At 46.4% G+C, this 20,244-nt stretch overlaps 1 protein-coding gene across 2 annotated transcripts in view; it reads right to left on the reverse strand.

The window, feature by feature from the left end:
• Nucleotides 1-3,719: 3,719 nt before the first annotated feature.
• adcy5 (adenylate cyclase 5) overlaps nt 3,720-20,244 on the reverse strand; it is a 255,344-nt gene continuing 238,819 nt past the window's right edge. The window contains exons 15-21 of one of the 2 annotated variants that reach the window (XM_055638793.1): nt 19,518-19,693; nt 17,751-17,777; nt 15,714-15,846; nt 10,635-10,898; nt 8,337-8,541; nt 7,225-7,349; nt 3,720-5,784 (exon numbers count right to left, since the gene is read on the reverse strand). In XM_055638793.1, the coding sequence (XP_055494768.1) occupies nt 5,656-5,784; nt 7,225-7,349; nt 8,337-8,541; nt 10,635-10,898; nt 15,714-15,846; nt 17,751-17,777; nt 19,518-19,693 (1,059 nt within the window). In that variant the 3' untranslated portion in view covers nt 3,720-5,655. Of the gene's footprint in view, nt 5,785-7,224; nt 7,350-8,336; nt 8,542-10,634; nt 10,899-15,713; nt 15,850-17,750; nt 17,778-19,517; nt 19,694-20,244 lie in introns of both variants that reach the window. The other variant, XM_055638792.1, reaches the window with a different exon arrangement.

Here is a 20,244-nt window from a genome sequence, read left to right on the forward strand (position 1 = left end):
TTTACTTGCAGTGGTTGGACAATCTCCGCTGTTCAGAGGAGAAAGGGAGGACTTAATTGAAATACATATAAGATCCTGAGGGGTCTTGACAGCGTGAACATGAAGAGGATAGTTCCAGTTGTGGAATAAACCCTAGACATACCATTAGAATATAGTACAGCACAGTACTTCGGCCTGTAATGTCTGCGATCATGTTGTCAAATGAAACTATTTCCTTCGGCTTACACAGGTATCCCTCCATACCTGCACGTTCATGTGCCCATCTACATGTCTCTTATATGTCACTAATTCGTCCATTTCCACCACCTGCCTGGCAGCATGTTCCGGGCACCTACCAGTATACCTGTACAAAAAAAAATGCCCCCACACACCTCCTTTAAATTTTCTACTTTTCACCTATGCCTTCTACTGCTTGACATCTCTGTCGTGGGAAAATGACTCAATCTTATTAGGAAGGAAGTCATTGCTCTATAGATGGTACAGAGGAAGACCACCAGAATACTGCCCGAGAATATCAGCTATGGGGAGACTCGATAGGCTGGGATATTTTCTTGGCGAGTGGAGAAATATGAAATACTGAGAGGTGTTGGTAGAATAATTAGTGAGAAACTTCCCTTTCGCAGAGTTGCCTATAACAAGTAGGCATAAATTTAAGATTACGGGTGGGAGACTTCAAGGAAGTTTGAAACAGAGTTATTTTTACCCAGAGAGTGGTTGGAATCAGGGACCCATAACCTGTAGGTTGGTAGATGTGGGCACTATCCCAACATTTAAGAAGCATTTTGATGGGCCCTTAAAATATTTCATATTAGTTCCACATGATAAGTGTAGGAAAATAGGATTGGTGAAGATAGGTAAGTGATGGCTCACTGGGACTTAGTGGGCTGCAGGGCCTGTTTCCGTGCAGTATTTGCTGTGGTTCTTTAAAAATAAAGGATCACCCCTTTAAGAGAGACATGAGGCAATTTTGAGCAAATGAAAATGGCTGGAGGAACTCAGCAGGTCAAGTGGTACCGGTGGAGGGAAATGGACAGATATTAGGGGCAGATGCTTACTTGTAAACCCATGAGGTAATTTTGTTTGCTAATTTTCTTCTTTAAGTACCTTGGGATATTTTACAGCCATTGAATCTTCCAACTGGACACTGGCCTAACTATTAATCCACACCAACTGTTAAATACCCAATTGCACTAATGCTACATTACAGCAGTATATAGATCAGCTACAGATATGGGTGGAGATGAGATAGCAGATGAGTTCAATCCGGTCATGTGTGAGGTGTTGGATTTTGGTGTTGGAGAGGTCAAATGTATGGGGAAGTATGTAGTTCATGGCAGGACTCTTAATAGCACTGATGTACAGAGGGATCTTGGGGTCCAAGTCCATAGCTCCCTAAATGTAGCAATACAACTACACAGAGTAGTAAACGAGGCTTGTGGTATGGATGCCTTCATCAGTTGAAGCATTGAGTATAACAGTCAGGAAGTCATGTTAGAGATTTATTAAACTTTGATTAGTCCTCATTTGGAGTATCAGTTTGCTCCATTACCGGAAAGTTGTGGAGGCTTTGAGAGTGTGCAGAAGAGGTTTACCAGAATGTTGACTGGATTAGAGGGTGTTAGCTAATAGGAGTGGTTGGACAGACTTGGATTGTTTGAGGCTGAGGGGAGAAACTGAATTATCAGAGGCAGAGATAGGGCTGACAGTCAGTTTCCAGAGTGGAAATGTCAAAGACTAGGGCATAGCTTTAAGGTGAGAGGAGAAAAGTTGAAGAGATGTGTGGGGCACAGAATGTGATGGGTACCTGGAAAATGCTGTTAGGGGTGGTTGTGGAAGCAGATAAGATAGTAGCATTTAATAGATTTTTAGATAGGCACATGAGTATGCAGGGAATAGAAGGATATGGTACACATGCAGGCAGAAGGGTTTAATTTGGGATTTTATTCGGCACGGACATCATGGCTGTTCCTGTGCTGAACTGTTTTATAGTCCTATTTCTCTGCACATTCCCATCAACTATGGTCTGATTCTACCACCCATCTACACACTAGAGGCAATTTACAACAGGCAATTAACCTACGAAACCTGACCTCTTCGGGACATGAAATCAAGCTGGAGCTTCCAGAGGAAACCCATGTGTTCATGATGTGAAAGTGCAAACTCCATGCAGGCAGACCAAACTTCACAGAGAGCACATGAGGTCAGGACTGAACCAATCTGCAGAGGGATACCGACCCAAAACATTACCTCTCCGTGTCCCCCTGAGTTGCTGCCTGACCCGCTGCATTACTCCAGCAATTTGTGTCTTTTTTTGTAAACCAGCATCTGCAGTTCATTCTTTCTACATTGAACCAAGGCTGCTGAAGCTGTTCAAATCAGTTTTACAAGCTGTGCCAATATGACTTGGTAAAAATAATTTGCTAACTTTCCACTGAAATACAGTGGGATATTTTTCTCCTTCCTGACCTAGGGTAAAATCCCAACAAATGATGCATCAGACACTTTGCAGTGAAGCAATATTTTGTTTAATACAGTTTATAATAAATTATTGAACACATTTCAATTTCCATGGGAAATTACCATAATGTCTGCAAGATGTGGATTTAAAAAAAGTGCATTTCCCTCTTATAAATCACTGAAGTTTATCTTACCAATTACATTCCAGCTGTCACAGACCCATAACTGACACTCTCTGTTGGCCAAATGTAACCGATCCCTGCTTGTGGGCTGCTCATTTTGTGCTCGCAATGCTGCAGTTCATCGGCCCATGGAACCAGATATTGTTTCAAGAACGTAGGGAAGAATATGGGAGGGGGGTAAAAGGAGAGAGGGAGGGGGGGTCGTCGTGCGAAGCCAAGAGGATGGGGTGGGGGGCAATAGTGCGAATGGCAGAGGAGGGGTGGGGGGGGGGGGAATAATTCGATTCTGCATGCAACAAAGCCTTATTGCAAATCAAGATGAATGCGTAGCAGGAAGAGAGACAGTGTATTACACAGAGAGGGTGCTGTAGTTGGTGTTTGTAATGGCATTAATACATCAGAATAATATACACTGGTGTACGCAGCATCCGCTGTTACCTTTACAAAATATAGAATTCTAGTTCTCTGCTAAACTCGCAGTAATATTACAAATTCTCTTAAAAAAAGTGGTAGATTTGAAAGTGTTTCATTCTCCCCCACCAACACCCCGCCACCCAAACCCCTATCCGTGTCTACTCCAGAAGGAAGGTTTCCTGATCAACCTGATGGATAGAACAGTCTCTGACCTCCATCGTCTGGGCTACCGAAAGTGCAGCAATGGTCGGTTGAACAAGTGGAGTTAACTGCCGGCAAGTAGACTGGCTTCACCCACATAGGGTGAGACCTGGGTTTATGTTGACTGGACAAATGTCTCGTAATGTACTGTACACTGACAATGTGTCGTAATGTCACAGTGGTACAGGCTGGGCCATATCTGTGTTTGTGTGCATGTGTGCGTATGCTTGTTTATGTGGGTGCGTGGCACTGAAACCAATCTGTGACCAATCTGATTCACTCCACATGAGACCAACAAATGACTCAGAACACCAAGTGTATGGCACCAACGAATATCCTGGCTGTAGAGCTGAAAGACTGGGTCCCAGAATCAGTTCCATCTCCAGCACAACTAAATGTGGATAACTTTGCATCAAAGTGTAAAATTGGCTCTAAGTCAAATCAGGACCAAAACAATCTGGAAAATCCCTGTGCCGTTCGTTTATTCTTGGTCATTAGCACAATGATACAGGGTGTCATCAACAGACTATTAAGCAGTAGTTACTAATAATCTGCCAACTAATGTCCAGTTTGGGTTCCACCATGTCTTCTATTTATCAGATATTTTATCTTAAGATGGACAAAAGAGCTTTTGACTGTGTGTAGCATCAAGGCACCCTGGTAAAACCAAAGTCAATGAAAATTAAGAGGAAAACACTCCAATGATTGAAGTCATACAGCGGAAGATGTTATTGGTTGTTTTCGACCAATTCATCCTAGGTCCAGTACATCATCTGTTGGCGTTCCTTGGTGAGTTGCGTTTGCCCCAGCCATCTTCACATATCTACTCCATCTTCAGCCTTCCTTCCATCATAAGGTCAGAAAGAGGGTTATTTGATGATTGCACAACGTGCAGTTTCATTAACACTGTTCATGCATTAAAACGATTCATAACCATATGAACTGAAACCTAGAGAGCGTTCAGGCATGGGCTGATCATTGTCAACTAACCGTACCACATCTCCCATGAGAATGGGCATGAGAATCTAATCACCAACCACTGAAAGTTAACGGGGCCGTCATTGTCAAGTTCCCCCTCACCATCAATAACCCAAGAATTAGCACTGAACAAAACTTAAGTAGACCAGCCACATGAATCCTGTGGCTACCAGGACTGGCCAGAGGCTCAATCCCCTGTGGTATGTAACTCGCCTCCTAACACCCCAAAGCCATTCCACATCTACAAAGCACATGTCTGGAGTGTGATGGAATACTCTCCATTTTCGCCTGGATAAACGCAATGCCAACAACTCTTAAGAAACACAATACCATCCAGTTCGAAGTAATTGCCACCCAATCCATCACCCTGAACAGCCATTTCCCCCCACCACTGGTTCACAGTGTTTGCATTACATACCATCGAAAAAGCAGGATCATTTGCTCGTTACTCCAATTGTACCTCCCAAGACCCACAGTTTCTCCAGCCAAGCTGAAGTAGGGCATTGAAATGTCCACCTATGTCCCACTCCATGTCACAATTCATCCTGAACTGAAATATTGTTTTGTCATCCATGCTGGATCCAAATCCTAGAAATTCAGTCGGTATCAATGTGGGAGCACCTTCTTTTCACAGGCGACGGTTCAAGTAGGCAGCTCAGCTATCTCCTGCCAGACGGCAATAGGGGAGAGGGCCTGAGCACTAAAGACTGGCTCTGCCATTGGTGCCTATGTCTTAAGAGGGAATAATTTGTATTTTTGTATAGGTATTTCTCCATTTGAGTGTGCGTGTCCGTGTCTTGTGTGCGTGTCTGTGCAGCCATGTGTGGGTATAACTTTACATATGTGTGCATGCGCACGTGTGTGTGACAGTAGATGCATGTGTCTCCGTTTATGTGCTGTTCCTGCCACATCGAGTCACTAGAAGGCTAAGTATTCTGCGTTCTTTCTTAGCTTGTGTGCCAGGGGGAAGAGTACTTCTGCAGTAGGGTTCCACCCTGCTATAGAGGCATCATAATGTTGGTGCCTTGGGCATGTGGAATCAAGTGGGGGCGGTGAGAGTTATGATACCGATCAGAAGTCAACTCACTTTAGGACAGGTTTCTGGGGCCGAATGGTCTCTACCTGCTCCACAATTGCTCTCGCTAACTTTGTGTGTCCGTGTTAGGTGGGGGGGTGGGGGGGGCGGGGAAAAGGGAGGGTGTGAGAGGATAGTGTTCAAGAAGCTCCCCTCCTGTTCCATTGGGGAAAGGTATGGGGGAGGTGATGGGGGGCGGGGGGGTTGGTGGGGTGGGGTGGTCGATATCATCACTCAGCCGTTGTGTTAACGGTACAGATCCTCAGTCCATCCCTCATTATCACAAAAATGGCAAAGGATTTCCGAGCGTTTGATGACCATAGTCCTTTGTGACTGCGCTTGTTCTTGCTAACTGCCGTCCGGCCCCTCGTTCAAGAAATACGTGGACATCTCGCCTTTGCCCTTCACCTTGACCAGTCCCCGATACTCCAAGTGATAGCTTTCAGCTGACAGGACTTGGTACATATCCGTAGTCACCTGCAAAGACAGCAAACCAAGGTTTACAGCAGAACATAAAATATAGAACAGTACAGCACAGGAACACAATATTTTTAAAGCAAAGATAAATAGATTCTTGATTAGCTCGGGTGTCAGGGGTTATGGGGAGAAGGCAGGAGAATAATGGGGTTGGGAGGGAGAGACAAATCAACCATGATTGAATGGCAGAGTCGACTTGTTGGGTCGAATGCCTAATTCTGCTCCTTTCACTTATGAGCTTGTGACCTTAAGTTTACCCTGAACATTACGACAAGTGAAACCAATCTCATTTGCCTGTACATGATCCATCTATTCCTTTGTTAATTTTGTTTATTGTCACGTGGACCGAGGTATAGTAAAAAGTTTTTGTTGCGTGATAACCAGTCAGTGGAAAGACAATCGAGCCATTCATAGTGTACAGATACACGATAAAGAGAATAACGTGAATAATGTTATTTAAGCCAGTAAAGTCCAATCAAAGATAGCCCGTGGGTCTCCAGTGAGGTAGATAGTAGTTCAGGACTGCTCTCTAGTTGTGGTAGGATGGTTCAGTTGCCTGATAACAGCTGGGAATAAATTGTTTCTTGCAATTCTATGTGCTTATCTAACAGCCTCTGAAACACCATTATCGCATCTGCCTCCACCACCACCACCACCATCCCTGGCAATGTGTTCCAGGCACCCACCACTCTCTGTAAAAAACTTGCCCCACACATCATATACTTATTAAAACTCTGTGTGTGTGTCATTTCGCCTTTGATTCACATCGCCTCGAAAACCTGACGCCGAAACAGTGAAATTTTTCCTATTCCAGTAGAGATTTACCTTATAGAAACATAGAAAATAGGTGCAGGAGAAAATTGACACGATAGTGCAATTGACAAGATATTGAAACTGACCAGCAATCACTCCAGGCAACAATCTGGGCCTCACAGCGCCAGACCCGGGTTCGATCCTGACAACGGGTGGTGTCTGTACGGAGTTTATACGTTCTCTCCGTGACCGCGTGCGATTTTCCCGAATGCTCCGGTTTTCTCCAACACGCCAAAGACGTGCAGATTCTACGTTAATTGGCTTTGGTAAAATTGTAAATTGTCCCTAATGTGTAGGATAGTGTGTAGCTCAGTGGGCCGAAGGGGCTGTTTCCATGCTGTATCGCTAAAACTAAGACTGACAAACCTACTCTATTAAACAATGTAACAATCAGTCTTTGGTATTTTCAGCTTGCAGTACCCAAAATACATTCTTAGCTGTTATAAAGAACTTTGTATTTGAAAACAACTCGTTGTTTCTCAGAGTGACCACTATGTGGTTGGAGCGAATGGCTGAATCAAATACAGTGGACAATCAGTTTATAACAGACACCATTCCTGCCCTCCCTTCCCCGACGGTTCATTATAACAAGGATCAACTGTAACGCAAAAGGTTTATTAGAAATACCTGGATTCTGTTCGGCACTCCTGTGCTGTCCATCCGACTTGCTACGTTGACTGTGTTCCCCCAGATATCGTATTGTGGTTTGCGGGCACCGATCACTCCCGCCACAACAGGCCCAATGTTGAGTCCTGGTCAGAAACACAGACACCCTCAAATCACTTCTGCTCTCTCAGATGTATAAAGAAACCACTGCCTTTTCTCCCATGATTCAAGAGAGAGTTAGACAAAGCTCTTAGGGCTAATGGAATCAAGGGATATGGAGAGAAAGCAGGAACGGGGTACTGATTTTGGATGATCAGCCATGATCTTATTGCCGGCTTGAAGGGCCGAAGTCCTACTCCTGCACCTATTTTCTATCTTTCCTTTTCCATGACCTTGTTGTTTCATTCATTCACAGGATATGTCAAGCCGGAAAGGGTACACAGAAGATTTACCAGGATGTTGCCCGGACTAGAGGGTCTGAGCTATCAGGAGAGGTTAAACAGGCTGGGACTCTATTACTTGGAGCACAGGAGGATGAGGGGTGATCTTATAGTTGTATAAAATCATGAGAGGAATAGATCAGGTGGATGTCTCTTGCCCAGAGTAGGTGAATCGAGGACAAGAGGACATAGGTTTAAGGTGAAGGGGAAAATATTTAATAGGAATCTGATGGGTAACTTTCTCACAGGAAGGGTAGGGTGTATGGAACAAGCTGCCAGAGGAGGTAGTTGCGGCTGAGACTATCCCAACGTTTAAGAAACAGACAGCTACATGGATAGGACAGGTTTGGAAGGATATGGACCAAACGCAGGCAGATGGGACTAGTGTAGCAGGGACATGTTGGCCTGTGTGGGCAAGTTGGGCCTGTTTCCACACTGTATAACTCTGTGACTCATGTAGTTTTTCTCCAGGATCTTCAGTTTCCTCCCACACTCCAAAGATGGCCGGACACTCCAAAGATGGCCGGGCGAGGAGAGGAGAGGGACGTCGGTTCATGGGAACTGCTCCAGTATATCGAGCGCATGGGGCGACCAGACTTTGAATAATAGTGCCAAAAATGTCGGCGCCCGCACGTGTAATATATGCAAAGGGAATTTTGCCATGTGATAAACAAAGCACCATTGAACCATTACCTATTTTCATCTGGAAGTTATTGAACGAATGTTCATTGATGTACTTCATCTGGTCCATCAGCTTCATGGCATAATCAGCCAAGGCCTTGATGTGCGTCTTGCCAACTTTGTCATAGGTGGAGTCGTTCAGACCTGACGCTGCCATGTAGGTGCTGCCTATGGTCTTAATCTTCTCCAGTTGACGAAACTGGTCTTCGCTGATGATCTGTAAGGTGCCAAACATAGTTTAGTTTAGGTTAGGAAGGAACTCTCAGATCCTGGGCGTGCACATCTCTGAAGATCTGAAGTCTGAAGAAGGGTTTCGGCCCGAAACGTTGCCTATTTCCTTCGCTCCATAGATGCTGCTGCACCCGCTGAGTTTCTCCAGCTTTTTTGTGTATCTCTGAAGATCTTTCCTGGTTCGAGAACACTGATGCAATTATCAAGAAAGCACATCAGCGCCTCTACTTCCTGAGAAGATTACGGAGAGTCGGTTTGTCGAGGAGGACTCTCTCGAACATCTACAGGTGCACAGTAGAGAGCATGCTGACCGGTTGCATCGTGGCTTGGTTCAGCAACTTGAGCGCCCTGGAGAGGAAGAGACTACAAAAAGTAGTAAACACTGCCCAGTCCATCATCGGCTCTGACCTTCCTTCCATCGAGGGGATTTATCAAAGTCGCTGCCTCAAAAAGGCTGGCAGTATCATCAAAGACCCACACCATCCTGGCCACACACTCATCTCCCTGCTACCTTCAGGTAGAAGGTACAGGAGCCAGAAGATTGCAACGACCAGGTTCAGGAATAGCTACTTCCCCACAGCCATCAGGCTATTAAACCTGGCTCGGACAAAACTCTGAACATTAATAACCCATTATTTATTATTTGCACTTTATCAGTTTATTTATTCATGTGTTTTGTAGTCAATGACTATTATGTTCTGTGTGCTGAAGCAAAGCAAGAATTTCATTGTCCTATCAGGGACACATGACAATAAACTTGAACTTGAACTTGGTTTACACAGAAGATAGACAAAAAATCCTTTAGTAACTCGGCGGGACAGGCAGCATCTCTGGAGAGAAGGAATTGGTGACGTTTTAGTTTGAGGCCTTTCTTCACACTGAAGAAGTGGCTTAACCTAAAACGTCACCCATTCTTTCTCTCCAAAAATGTTGGCTGTCCCGCTGAGTTATTCCAGCATTTTGTGTCTCTCAATAGTTTAATTTAGATTAGAAATACAGCTCAGAATTGGGTCCTTCAGGCCGACAAGCGATCACCCCGTACACTAGCACTATACTACACACCAGGGACAATTTCCAATCTTTACCGAAGCCAATCAACCTGCAAACCTGCACATCTTTGAACTGGAGCTCCCGATGTTAAAGCCTCCGGCGGGCGATGGTAAGTCCTGTGGCCGTTTAAGCCATGCCGGGCAATGTTAGGCCCCGCTCCGAGTCCTTTAAACCCCGCGATTCCAGCGGGAGAAGTTGCCGTTGCGGGAGCTCTGAAAAGTGGTCTCCCACCAGGGACCTGCAGCTCCCGATGTTACAGTCCACCGGGCCTGAGGCCGGTGCCTCCGAAGCTCCAAAGTCGGGTCACAGCCGCACGTCACCACTGTTGCTACCGCTTCAAAGACGGCTAGCTCCGCGATGCCACGCACGCAGGCTCCGCGACTGGAGCCCTCAGGTTGGTCCCAGCCGGAGGCCGCCACCGGCTTCACGATGTTAGGCCCAAGGACACTGGAGACCCGTCAGGGAAAAAGTCGGGACCCCATACAGGGAAGAGATTAACCCCAACCTCTCCCCCCCCCACATATGCACAGCTAAAGAAAAATAATAAAAACTAGAGTCAAGACAAACTTTTAACGAGACAAACATTTTAAAAAAGAGAGAAGGACTGTAGTCGAGCCGCTGCCGATAGGCGCCGCCACACCACCATGAGGAGTTTGTACGTTCTCCCTGTGACCGTGTGGGTTTCCTCCGTTTTCTTCCCACACTTCAAATACGTGCAGGTTTGTAGGTTAATTGGCTTCTGTAAATTGTACCTGGTATACAGGATAGAACTAGTGTACGGGGAGATCGCTGGTCAGCGTGGACTCAAGTGAGCTGAAAGGCCTGTTTCCACGTTGTATCTCTAAGCTAAACTAAAGGAGGTAGTTCAGTTAAAGACATTTATGTAGGTACATGGATAGGACAGGTTTAGAGGGAATGGGTCAAACACAGGCAGGTGGGACGAGTGTAGATGGAACATGTTGGATGGTGCGGGCAAATTGGGCTGAAGGGCCTTTTTCCATGCTGTATAACAAAGACTCCATGACTTGCCTCGTCAAAGTCAGCGATTATCTCGTTGAGGAGCCGGAGACACTCGACGCCCTCGTTGTTGGCCTCCAGTTCGACGTAGAACTCGGAGAAGTTGCTGATGGATGCGAACATGACGGCCACACACTCGCAGCTCTGGTAGTACAGCTCGTCGTTGCGCCGCTCCCGTGCCAGGAAGTGGGCGGCCACGTCTTTGGGCAGGATGTTGTGTAGCAGCCGTCTGTTGTACGCTTGCAGTTCCTCCATTTCTTCCTTCTCTTCGGTGGCCTGCACAACCCAACACACCAAAGGGCACGGTTAAAACAATGGCGGTACACATTGAATGGTTATTCATGTTATTCCATTTACCCTGTATCTGTGCGCTGTGGACGGCTCGATTGTAATCATATATAGTGTTTAAGAAGGAACTGCAGATGCTGGAAAATCGAAGGTACACAAAAATGCTGGAGAAACTCAGCGGGTTCAGCAGCATCTATGAAGCGAAGGAAATAGGCAACGTTTCGGGCAGGTTTCGGCCCGAATCGTTGCCTATTTCCTTCACTCCATAGATGCTGCTGCACCCGCTGAGTTTCTCCAGCATTTTTGTGTACCCTGTAATCATGTATAGTCTTTCCGCAAACTGGTTAGCAGGCAACAAAAGCTTTCACTGTACCTCGGTATACGTGACAATAAACTAAACTAAAGCATGGTGGTGTAACGATAAAGTTGCTGCCTTACAGCGCCAGACATCCGAGTTCGATCCTAAACTCGGGTGCTGCCTGTGTGGAGTTTGCACGTCTACCCTGAAGAAGGGTCTCAACCCGAAATGTCACCCATTCCTTCTCTCCAAAGATACTGCTTGTCCCACTGAGTTACTCCTGCATTTTGTATCTATCTCCCTGTGATCATGTGGGGTTTCTCCGGATGCTGCGCTTTCCTCCCTCACTCCAAAGACATGCAGGTTTGTAGGTTAATGGGCATTGGTAAATTATCCCTAGTGCGTCAGATAATACTAGTGTACGGGGTGATCATTGGTCGGCGCGGACTCAGTGGGCCGAAGGGCCTGTTTCCACACTGTATCTCTAAAGTTTAAAGAAAAGTCTAATTGGTTGACTAAATCAGCATGGAAAAAGGCTTTTCAGACCACAGAAACTATGCTGACTAAAATGCCCCATCTAAGTTAGTGCCATTTGTCTGTATTTGGCTCATATCCCTCGGAACCCTTCCTATCCATATATCAGTCTGCATCCTTTATTATTTTTAATATAATTATTTTATTATTTAAATATTATTGGTGTACCCGCCTCAACTACCTCCTCTGGCAGCTTGTTCCATACATACACCATCTTCTGAATGAAAAAGTTGCATTTCATGTTCCTATTAAATCTTTCCCCTCTCACCTTAAACCAATATCCTCTGGTTATTGATTCCCCTATCCCGTGTAAAAAGCTCTGTGCATTCAAACTCTGTGCGTTCCAAAGAACAAAGTCCTAGCCTGCCCCTTCCCTCCCTAAAGCTCAGGCCATCGAATCCTGGCAACATCCTCGTAAATCTCTCTGCACACTTTGCAGCTTAATGACATGCTTTCCGTAACAGGGTGACTAAAACTGAAAATACTCCAAATGCAGCCTCACCAAGGTCGTGTGCAAATGTAACATAACATCCCAATAGACAATAGGTGCAGGAGTAGGCCATTCAGCCCTTCGAGCCAGCACCGCCATTCAATGTGATAATGGCTGATCATCCCCAATCAGTACCCCGTTCCTGCCTTCTCCCCATATCCCTTGACTCCGCTATTTTTAAGAGCCCTATCTAGCTCTCTCTTGAAAGCATCCAGAGAATCTGCCTCCACCGAGGTAGAGAATTCCACAGACTCACCACTCTCTGTGAGAAAAAGTGTTTCCTTGTCTCCGTTCTAAACGGCTTACTCCTTATTCTTAAACTGTGGCCCCTGGTTCTGGACTCCCCCAACATCGGGAACATGTTTCCTGCCCCTAGCGTGCCCAAGCCCTTAACAATCTTATATCTTTTAATGAGATACCCTCTCATCCTTCTGTAATAATCTCTGTAATTCCCTGACTAATTGAGGCCAGTGCACCAAAATCCTCCTTGACCACCCTATCCACCTGCAGCACCACTTTCAAGGAACTGTACACCTGTACTAGATCCCTTTGGTATTCAACACTTCCCAGAACTCCCACTAGTTCTATGTCATCCCACGCAGGAGTAAGCCATTCGGCCCTTCGAGTCAGCACCGCCATTCAATATGATCCTGGCTGGACATCCAGAATCAGTACCTCGTTCCTGCTTTCTCCCCATATCCCTTGATTCCATACCTCGATTCTCATTCACACCCTACACACCAGGGGCAACATAGAGACTGAGTGCTGTGAGGCAGCAGCAGGTGGCGCCACTATGCCACCTTAAATGATCAGACAATCTATTCTTGGCTCTCTATAAGAGCTTACAGCCAATTTTTGCGAAAGCATGATAAGGTTAATTTTTAAACCTTCAAACAATAAAAAGCAATTATATTTCCGTAATGGTGTAGAGATTTCTAACGAGAGATCTTGACCCAAACTGAGACTGTCTGCTTCCCCAGACAGGCACCCGAGTCATTTCCAGCAATGATTCAGCATTTACTAAAATGCCATTTCCTTACAGATTTTCTTAAGATGTTTTCTTTCAACAAGTGGCCACATTTGCAATGTGTAGGAAGGAACTGCAGATGCTGGTTTAAACCGAAGATAGACGCGAAATGCTGAGGTAACTCAGCGAGACAGGCAGCATCTCTGGAGAGAAGGAACAAGTAATGTTTCGGGTCGAGACCCTTCTCCAGACGGCCGTCTGTTACCCACATTTGCAATGGTGGCTTCATGTTCATTTTAAATGATCAGGACATTCTCCAGTAAGGCGCATTACCGGCTCCAAACACATGGAGGCAGTGTTGACCGTACTTTGATTACATTGCTCAATAGTACACCGTTTGTACGAGTGAATGCTCTCTATTTATAGGGATCCTACAGCCATGAATGAGGAGGTGACTCAATTCTCCAAACCCGCATTGTTATTCATTAAGAAACCCTGGACAAGCCTCAGGGCTCTGGGATACACTATGACCACACAGACTAATTCTGGAAAGGAAAAGATTAGTGAAGACAAATGTAGGTCTCTTACAATCAGAGACAGGTGAATTTATAATAGCAAACAAGGAAATGGCAGAACAACTGACAGTCTTCACTCTCCCAGAAATGCTAGGGGACCGTGGATCTAGTGGGAGGGAGGAACTGAAAGGAATCCACATTAGTCAGGAAATGGTGTTGGGTAAACTGTTTGGACTGAAGGCAGATAAATCCCCAGGGCCTGATAGTCTGCATCCCGGAGTACTCAAGAAGGTGGCCCTAGAAATCGTGGATGCATTGGTGATCATTTTCCAATGTTCTCTCGACTCTGGATCAGTTCCTGTGGACTGGAGGGTAGCCAATGTAACTCCACTTTTTAAGACAGAAGTGAGCGAGAAAACGGGGAATTATAGACCGGTTAGCCTTACATCGGTAGTGGGGAAGATGCTTGAGTCGATTATCAAAGATGTTATAGCAGCGCATTTGGAAAGCAGTGACAAGATCGGTCAAATCATATGACGGGGAAATCATGCTTGACTAATCTTCTGGAATTTTTTGAGGATGTAACAAGTAGAATGGATCAGGGAGAGCCAGTGGATGTGGATGTGGTGTATCTGGACGTTCAAAAAGCCTTTGACAAGGTCCTACACAAGAAATTAGTGTGCAAACTTAGAGCAGATGTTATTGGGGGTACGGTATTGACATGGATAGAGAACTGGTTGGCAGACAGGAAGCAAAGAGTAGGAATTAACAGGTCCTTTTCAAAATGGCACGCAGTGACTAGTGGGGTGCCACAGGCTCGGTGCTGGTACCCAGGTTATTTACAATATATATTAACGATTTAGGCAAAGGAATTAAATGTAACATCTAATTTGCGGATGACACAAAGCTGGGTGGCAGTGTGAGCTGCGAGGAGGATGCTATGAGGCTGCAGAGTGGTTGGGTGAGTGGGCAAATGCAAGGCAGGTGCAGTATAATGTGGATAAATGTGAGGTTATCCACTGTGATGGCAAGAACAGGAAGGCAAATTATTATCTGAATGGTAGACACAAAAAACTGGAGTAACTTAGCGGGGCAGGCAGCATCTCTGGAGAGAAGGAATGGGTGATGCCTTGGGTGGAGACCCTTGCTCTGACATTTCCTAATCTGAATGGTGTCAGATTAGGAAAAGGGGAGGTGCAATGAGACCTGGGTGTGCTTATACATTAGTTACTGAAAGTAATCATGCAGGTACAGCAGGCAGTACAGTTGGCCATCATTACGAGAGGATTTGAGATTAGGAGCAAGGAGTTCCTACAGCAGTTGTTCAGGGCCTTGGTGAGACCGCACCCGGAGGATTGTGTGCAATTTTGGTCTCCTAATTTGAGGATGGATATTCTTGCTATTGAGGGAGTCCAGCGTAATTTCACCAGGTTAATTCCCGGGATGGCAGGACTGACATATGAAAGAATAGGTCGACTGCGCTTGTATTCACTGGAATTTAGAAGGATTGGAAACATATACAATTCTTAAAGGCTAGAAAAATGTTCTATATGTTGGGGCAGTTCAGAGTCAGGGGTCACAGTTTAGGAATAAGGGGTAGACAATTTAGGATTGAGATGAGGAAAAACTTTTTCACCCAGAGAATTGTGAATCTGTGGAATTCTCTGTCACAGAAGGCAGTGGATGCCAATTTGCTGGATGTTTTCAAGAGAGAGTTAGATTTAGCTCTGAAGGCTAAAAGAATCAAAGGATATGGGAAAATGGGGTACTGATTTTAGATGTTCAGCTATGATCATATTGAATGACGATGCTGGCTCGAAGGGCCGAATGGCTTACCCTTGGTTCGTTTCGTTTAGAGATACAGCGCGGGAACACGCTCACTGAGCCTGCACATTAACACTTTCTCATGAAGACTCATGAAGGATCCAGGGATGTTGCCTGACCCGCTGAGTTACCAAAGCTTCTTGTGTCTGTCTTGGGATGTGAGCTTGAATCTTACCTGTAGCTTCCACAAGAAGTCTAGCCTGGCTGTAGACTCCACCTGTTGTGCATGAAGATAAAGAGCCAGGACAAACACGGTGATTATAACCGGGGTCATGATCTTCAGATACACTTTGGTTAATGTCGGAGAACTGCTGAAGAGAAAGAAGCTGTTAAATAAATGGAGGCACAAGGAACTGCATTTTATTGGTTTACCTAAAAAAAACCACAAAGTGCTGGAGTAACTCAGCCAGTCAGGCAGCATCACCAGAGAACATGGATAGGAGATGCTTTGTGTCGGGACCCTTCTTCTATCCCTGACCTGCTGATTACTACAAACCCACTGACTCCCATAGCTATCTGGACAACACTTCTTCCCACCTTGCTTCTTGTAAGGACTCTATCCCCTACCCCCAATTCCTCTGTCTACGCTGCTTCTGCACCCAGGATGAGGTGTTCCAAACCAGGGTGTCGGAGATGTCATCATACTTTAGGGAACGGCGGTTAACATAGCAAATAGGTGCAGGAGGAGGACATGCGGCCATTCGAGCGAGCACCGCCATTCATTGTGATCATGCTGATTGTCCCCAATCAATAACCCGTGCCTGCCTTCTCCCCATATCCCTTGATTCCACTAGCCCCTAGAGCTCTATCCAACTCTCTCTTAAATTCATCCAGTGATTTGGCCTCCACTGCCCTCTGTGGCAGGGATTTCCACAAATTCACAACTCTCTGGGTGAAAAAGTTTTTTCTCACCCCAGTCTTAAATGGCCTCCCATTTATTCTAAGACTGTGGCCCCTGGTTCTGGACTCGCCCAACATTGGGAACAATTTTCCTGCATTTAGCTTGTCCAGTCCTTTTATAATTTTATATGTTTCTATAAGATCCCCCTCATCCTTCTAAACTCCAGGTTCCCCTCTTCTACTATAGACGAGGCTCTCATCAGCGTCTCCTCTATATTCCGCAGCTCTGATCTCGCTCCCCATCCCCCCACTCGTAACAAGGGCAGAGTTCCCCTTGTCCTCACCTTCCACCTAACCAGCCGTCGCATACAACATATAATCCTGCGACATTTTCACCACCTCCAACGGGATTCCACCACTGGCCACATCTTCCCATCTCCTCCCATTTCTGCTTTCCACAGAGACCGTTCCCTCCGTAACTCCCTGGTCAATTCGTCCCTTCTCACCCAAACCACCCCCTCCCCTGGTACTTTCCCTTACAAGAAATGCTACACTTGTTGCTTTACCTCCACCCTCGACTTCAACCAAGCAGTCTTTCCAGGGAGGCAGAGGGTCACCTGCACCTCCTCCAACCTCATCTACTGCATCCGCTGTTTCATGTGTCAGCTGCTCTACATACGTGAGACCAAGCGCAGGCTTGGCGATCGCTTCGCCCAACACCTCCGCTCAGTTCGCAATAAACCAACATGATCTCCCAGTGGCCCAGCACTTCAACTCCCCCTCCCATTCTGAATCCGACCTTTCTGACCTGGGCCTCCTCCATGGCCAGAGTGAGTCCCACTGCAAATTGGAGGAGCAGGGCCTCATATTTCACTTGGGTAGTTTACACCCCAGCGGTATGAACATTGACTTCTCCAATATCAGGTAGTCCTTGCTTGTCCCTCTTTCCCCTCTCCTTCCAAGCTCTCTCACAGCCAACTGTCTCTGCCTCGTCCTTTCTTTCCCCCCTCTCCCCAGAGAGGATAGAGTAGGCCTTTCTGCCCATCATGTCCCTGGTAACCATCAAGTACAATCTACTCTACTTACTTGACCTTGCACTAAGCTTGTAAATGGCTTGATTGTAATCATGTATTGACTTTCTGCTGACTGGATAGCACACAACTAAAGCTTTTCACTGTACCTCGGTACACGTGACAATAAACTAAACTGAACCTGAACTAGAATGAACGGGTGATCGGTGGTCAGAGTGGACTCGGTGGGCCGAAGGGCCAGTTTCCATTCTCTATCTTCCAATCGACCAAATAACTGACGCACACCAAACTTGTCACTTTGAGGTTTGCCAGAACTTGACTACATTCAGACTAAAACTCACCAAGTCCATGTTCCGTTCGGGAACACCCTGAAGAAGAAAGAAACGATCTGGTTAGAATAAAATTACATGATATTGTACAGGTCCACCACGGGTTTATGGGCAATTGGTGGCCCGGCACCTACTTTAATCCGGAAAAAACCACAAAAACGCACTTGAAATCCCCCCTGGAAGTCCCCCCGGAAATGTGGCTCCTAGACTGGGTGAGGCAGCTGATCTCGACCTACAAACGGATAATCCGGCAAGGCTCAGGTACCAAGGGCGCTGGAAAATCGGAGGGCGGGGAGGGGGGGTAAACCTGTAGGACACATGTAGTCCCAAAAGATGTAGTGGGAATCACTGGGATAGTTTCCCAGTGATCTGACAAAACGGTCTCATGGTTTCATTGCATCAAGATCGCGGAAGAGATTTTGTTCGACTCACATATATAAAACACAGAACAGCATAGCACAGGAGCAGGGCCTTCGGCCCACAATATCTGTGCCAAACATGATGCCGCCTACCTACACTGATGTCATCTGCCTGCGCAACTGGTCTCCGAACACGGAACTGCAGACGCTGATTTACTCCGAAGATAGACACAAAATACTGGAGTAACTCAGCTGGGTCAGGCAGCATCTCTGGAGAGAAGGTATAGGTGGCGTTTCAGGTGGGAACCCCTTTTTCAGACTGCTGAACTTCCATGTGCCTACCCAAAATCCTCCTGAACATCACTATCCTCTCTGCCTCCACCACCACCCCGAGCAGTGCCTTCCAGGCTCCAATCACTCTCTGTGTAAAAAATGTGTCCCGCACATCGCCATTAACCTTACCCCTGCTCGCCTTACAGGAACGCCCTCTAGTGTTGGATATTTCCACCCTGGGGAAAAGGTTGTGACTTTCTACCCTATCTACGCCTCTCATAATGTTATATACTTCCATCAGGTTTCCGCTCTACCTCTGCGTCTAGGGGTTCCTTGACCCATGCAACCACCCCTCTGAAGATTTGCCCACAGATTTTCAGTAGAATGAAGCGGGGCACGGTGGTGCAGCGGTAGAGCTACTGCCTTACAGCGCCAGAGACCCGGGTTCGATCCTGACTGTCTGTACGGAGTTTGTACATTTTATACACTCTGGAGTTTAGAAGGATGAGAGGGCATCTTATTGAAACGTAATATTATTAAGGGTTTGGACACTCTAGAGGCAGGAAACATGTTCCCGATGTTGGGGGAGTCCAGAACCAAGGGCCACAGCTTAAGAATAAAGGGTAAGCCATTTAGCACGGAGATGAGGAAACACTTTTTCACACAGAGAGTTGTGAGTCTGTGGAATTCTCCGCCTCAGAGGGCAGTGGAGGCAGGTTCTCTGGATACTTTCAAGAGAGAGCTAGATGGGGCTCTTAAAGATAGTGGAGTAAGGGGATATGGGGAGAAGGCAGGAACGGGATACTGATTGGGGACGATCAGCCATGAATGGCGGTGCTGGCTCAAAGGGCCGAATGGCCTACTCCTGCACCTATTGTCTATTGGCTATTCTCCCCGTGACCGCGTGGGTTTTCTCCGAGATCTTCGGTTTCCTCCCACACTCCAAAGATGTGCAGGTTTGTAGATTCATTGCTTTGGTATGAATGTCTAATTGTGTGTGTGTGTGTGTGTAGGATAGTGTTAATGCGCGGGGATCGCTGGTCGGCGAGGACTCGGTGGGCCGAAGGGACTGTTTACGCGTTGTATCTCCGAAGTAAACTAAACTAATGTGCTGTGGGGGTGAAAGTGCGAGGCGGATGCTACTCACAGACTGTTGGCGATCACCAGGAGGTCGGCATTGTCAAAGAGGGTGACTCCCGGCACCTCCAGCATCATGACATAGATCAGCTCGATGGTCAACATGAGGAACAGCTTTCCAATACTGCTGATCTGCAGAAACACTGCACAGGCCAGCAAGCTCAACAGCACGCAGTAGGTGAAGTACTGGACAAGGAGAGACAAACAAACGGGTTAAACAAGTTATAGACAATGAACGACAGGTAGGCCATTAGTAGGCCATTCGGCCCTTCGAGCCAGCACCACTATTCAATGTGATCAGCTCCAACCAGTACCCCGTTCCTGCCTTCTCCCCATATCCCCTGACTCCGCTATCTTTAAGAGCCCTATCTAGTGAAGACCGCCAGCAGGATTATTGGTGCTCCACTCTTCCTGCTGGACATATACAGGAAGAGATGCATCAGCAGAGCCATCTCCATCATCAAAGACCCCTACCACCCATCGCATGACATTTTCTCCATCCTGCCATCTGGGAAGAGGTACAGGAGCATTAGCTGCAAAACCAGCGGGATGCTCCTCAGCTTCTTCCCACAGGCTATAAGACAATGCTAAATGGACTTTGCCGACCAAGTATCGCGCACAAAGTAGGCACACTGCTGCGAGCCCTGTTGTGCCAGCGGACCGCTGTTGATGTTTAGTAGAGTGAAATTTGTTCATGATCCATGTATTTTTTTATTTTTTTTATTTTTTTTATTTCT

This window comes from Leucoraja erinacea, chromosome 7, assembly GCF_028641065.1.
Source record: "Leucoraja erinacea ecotype New England chromosome 7, Leri_hhj_1, whole genome shotgun sequence".
NCBI classification, from domain to species: domain Eukaryota; kingdom Metazoa; phylum Chordata; class Chondrichthyes; order Rajiformes; family Rajidae; genus Leucoraja; species Leucoraja erinaceus.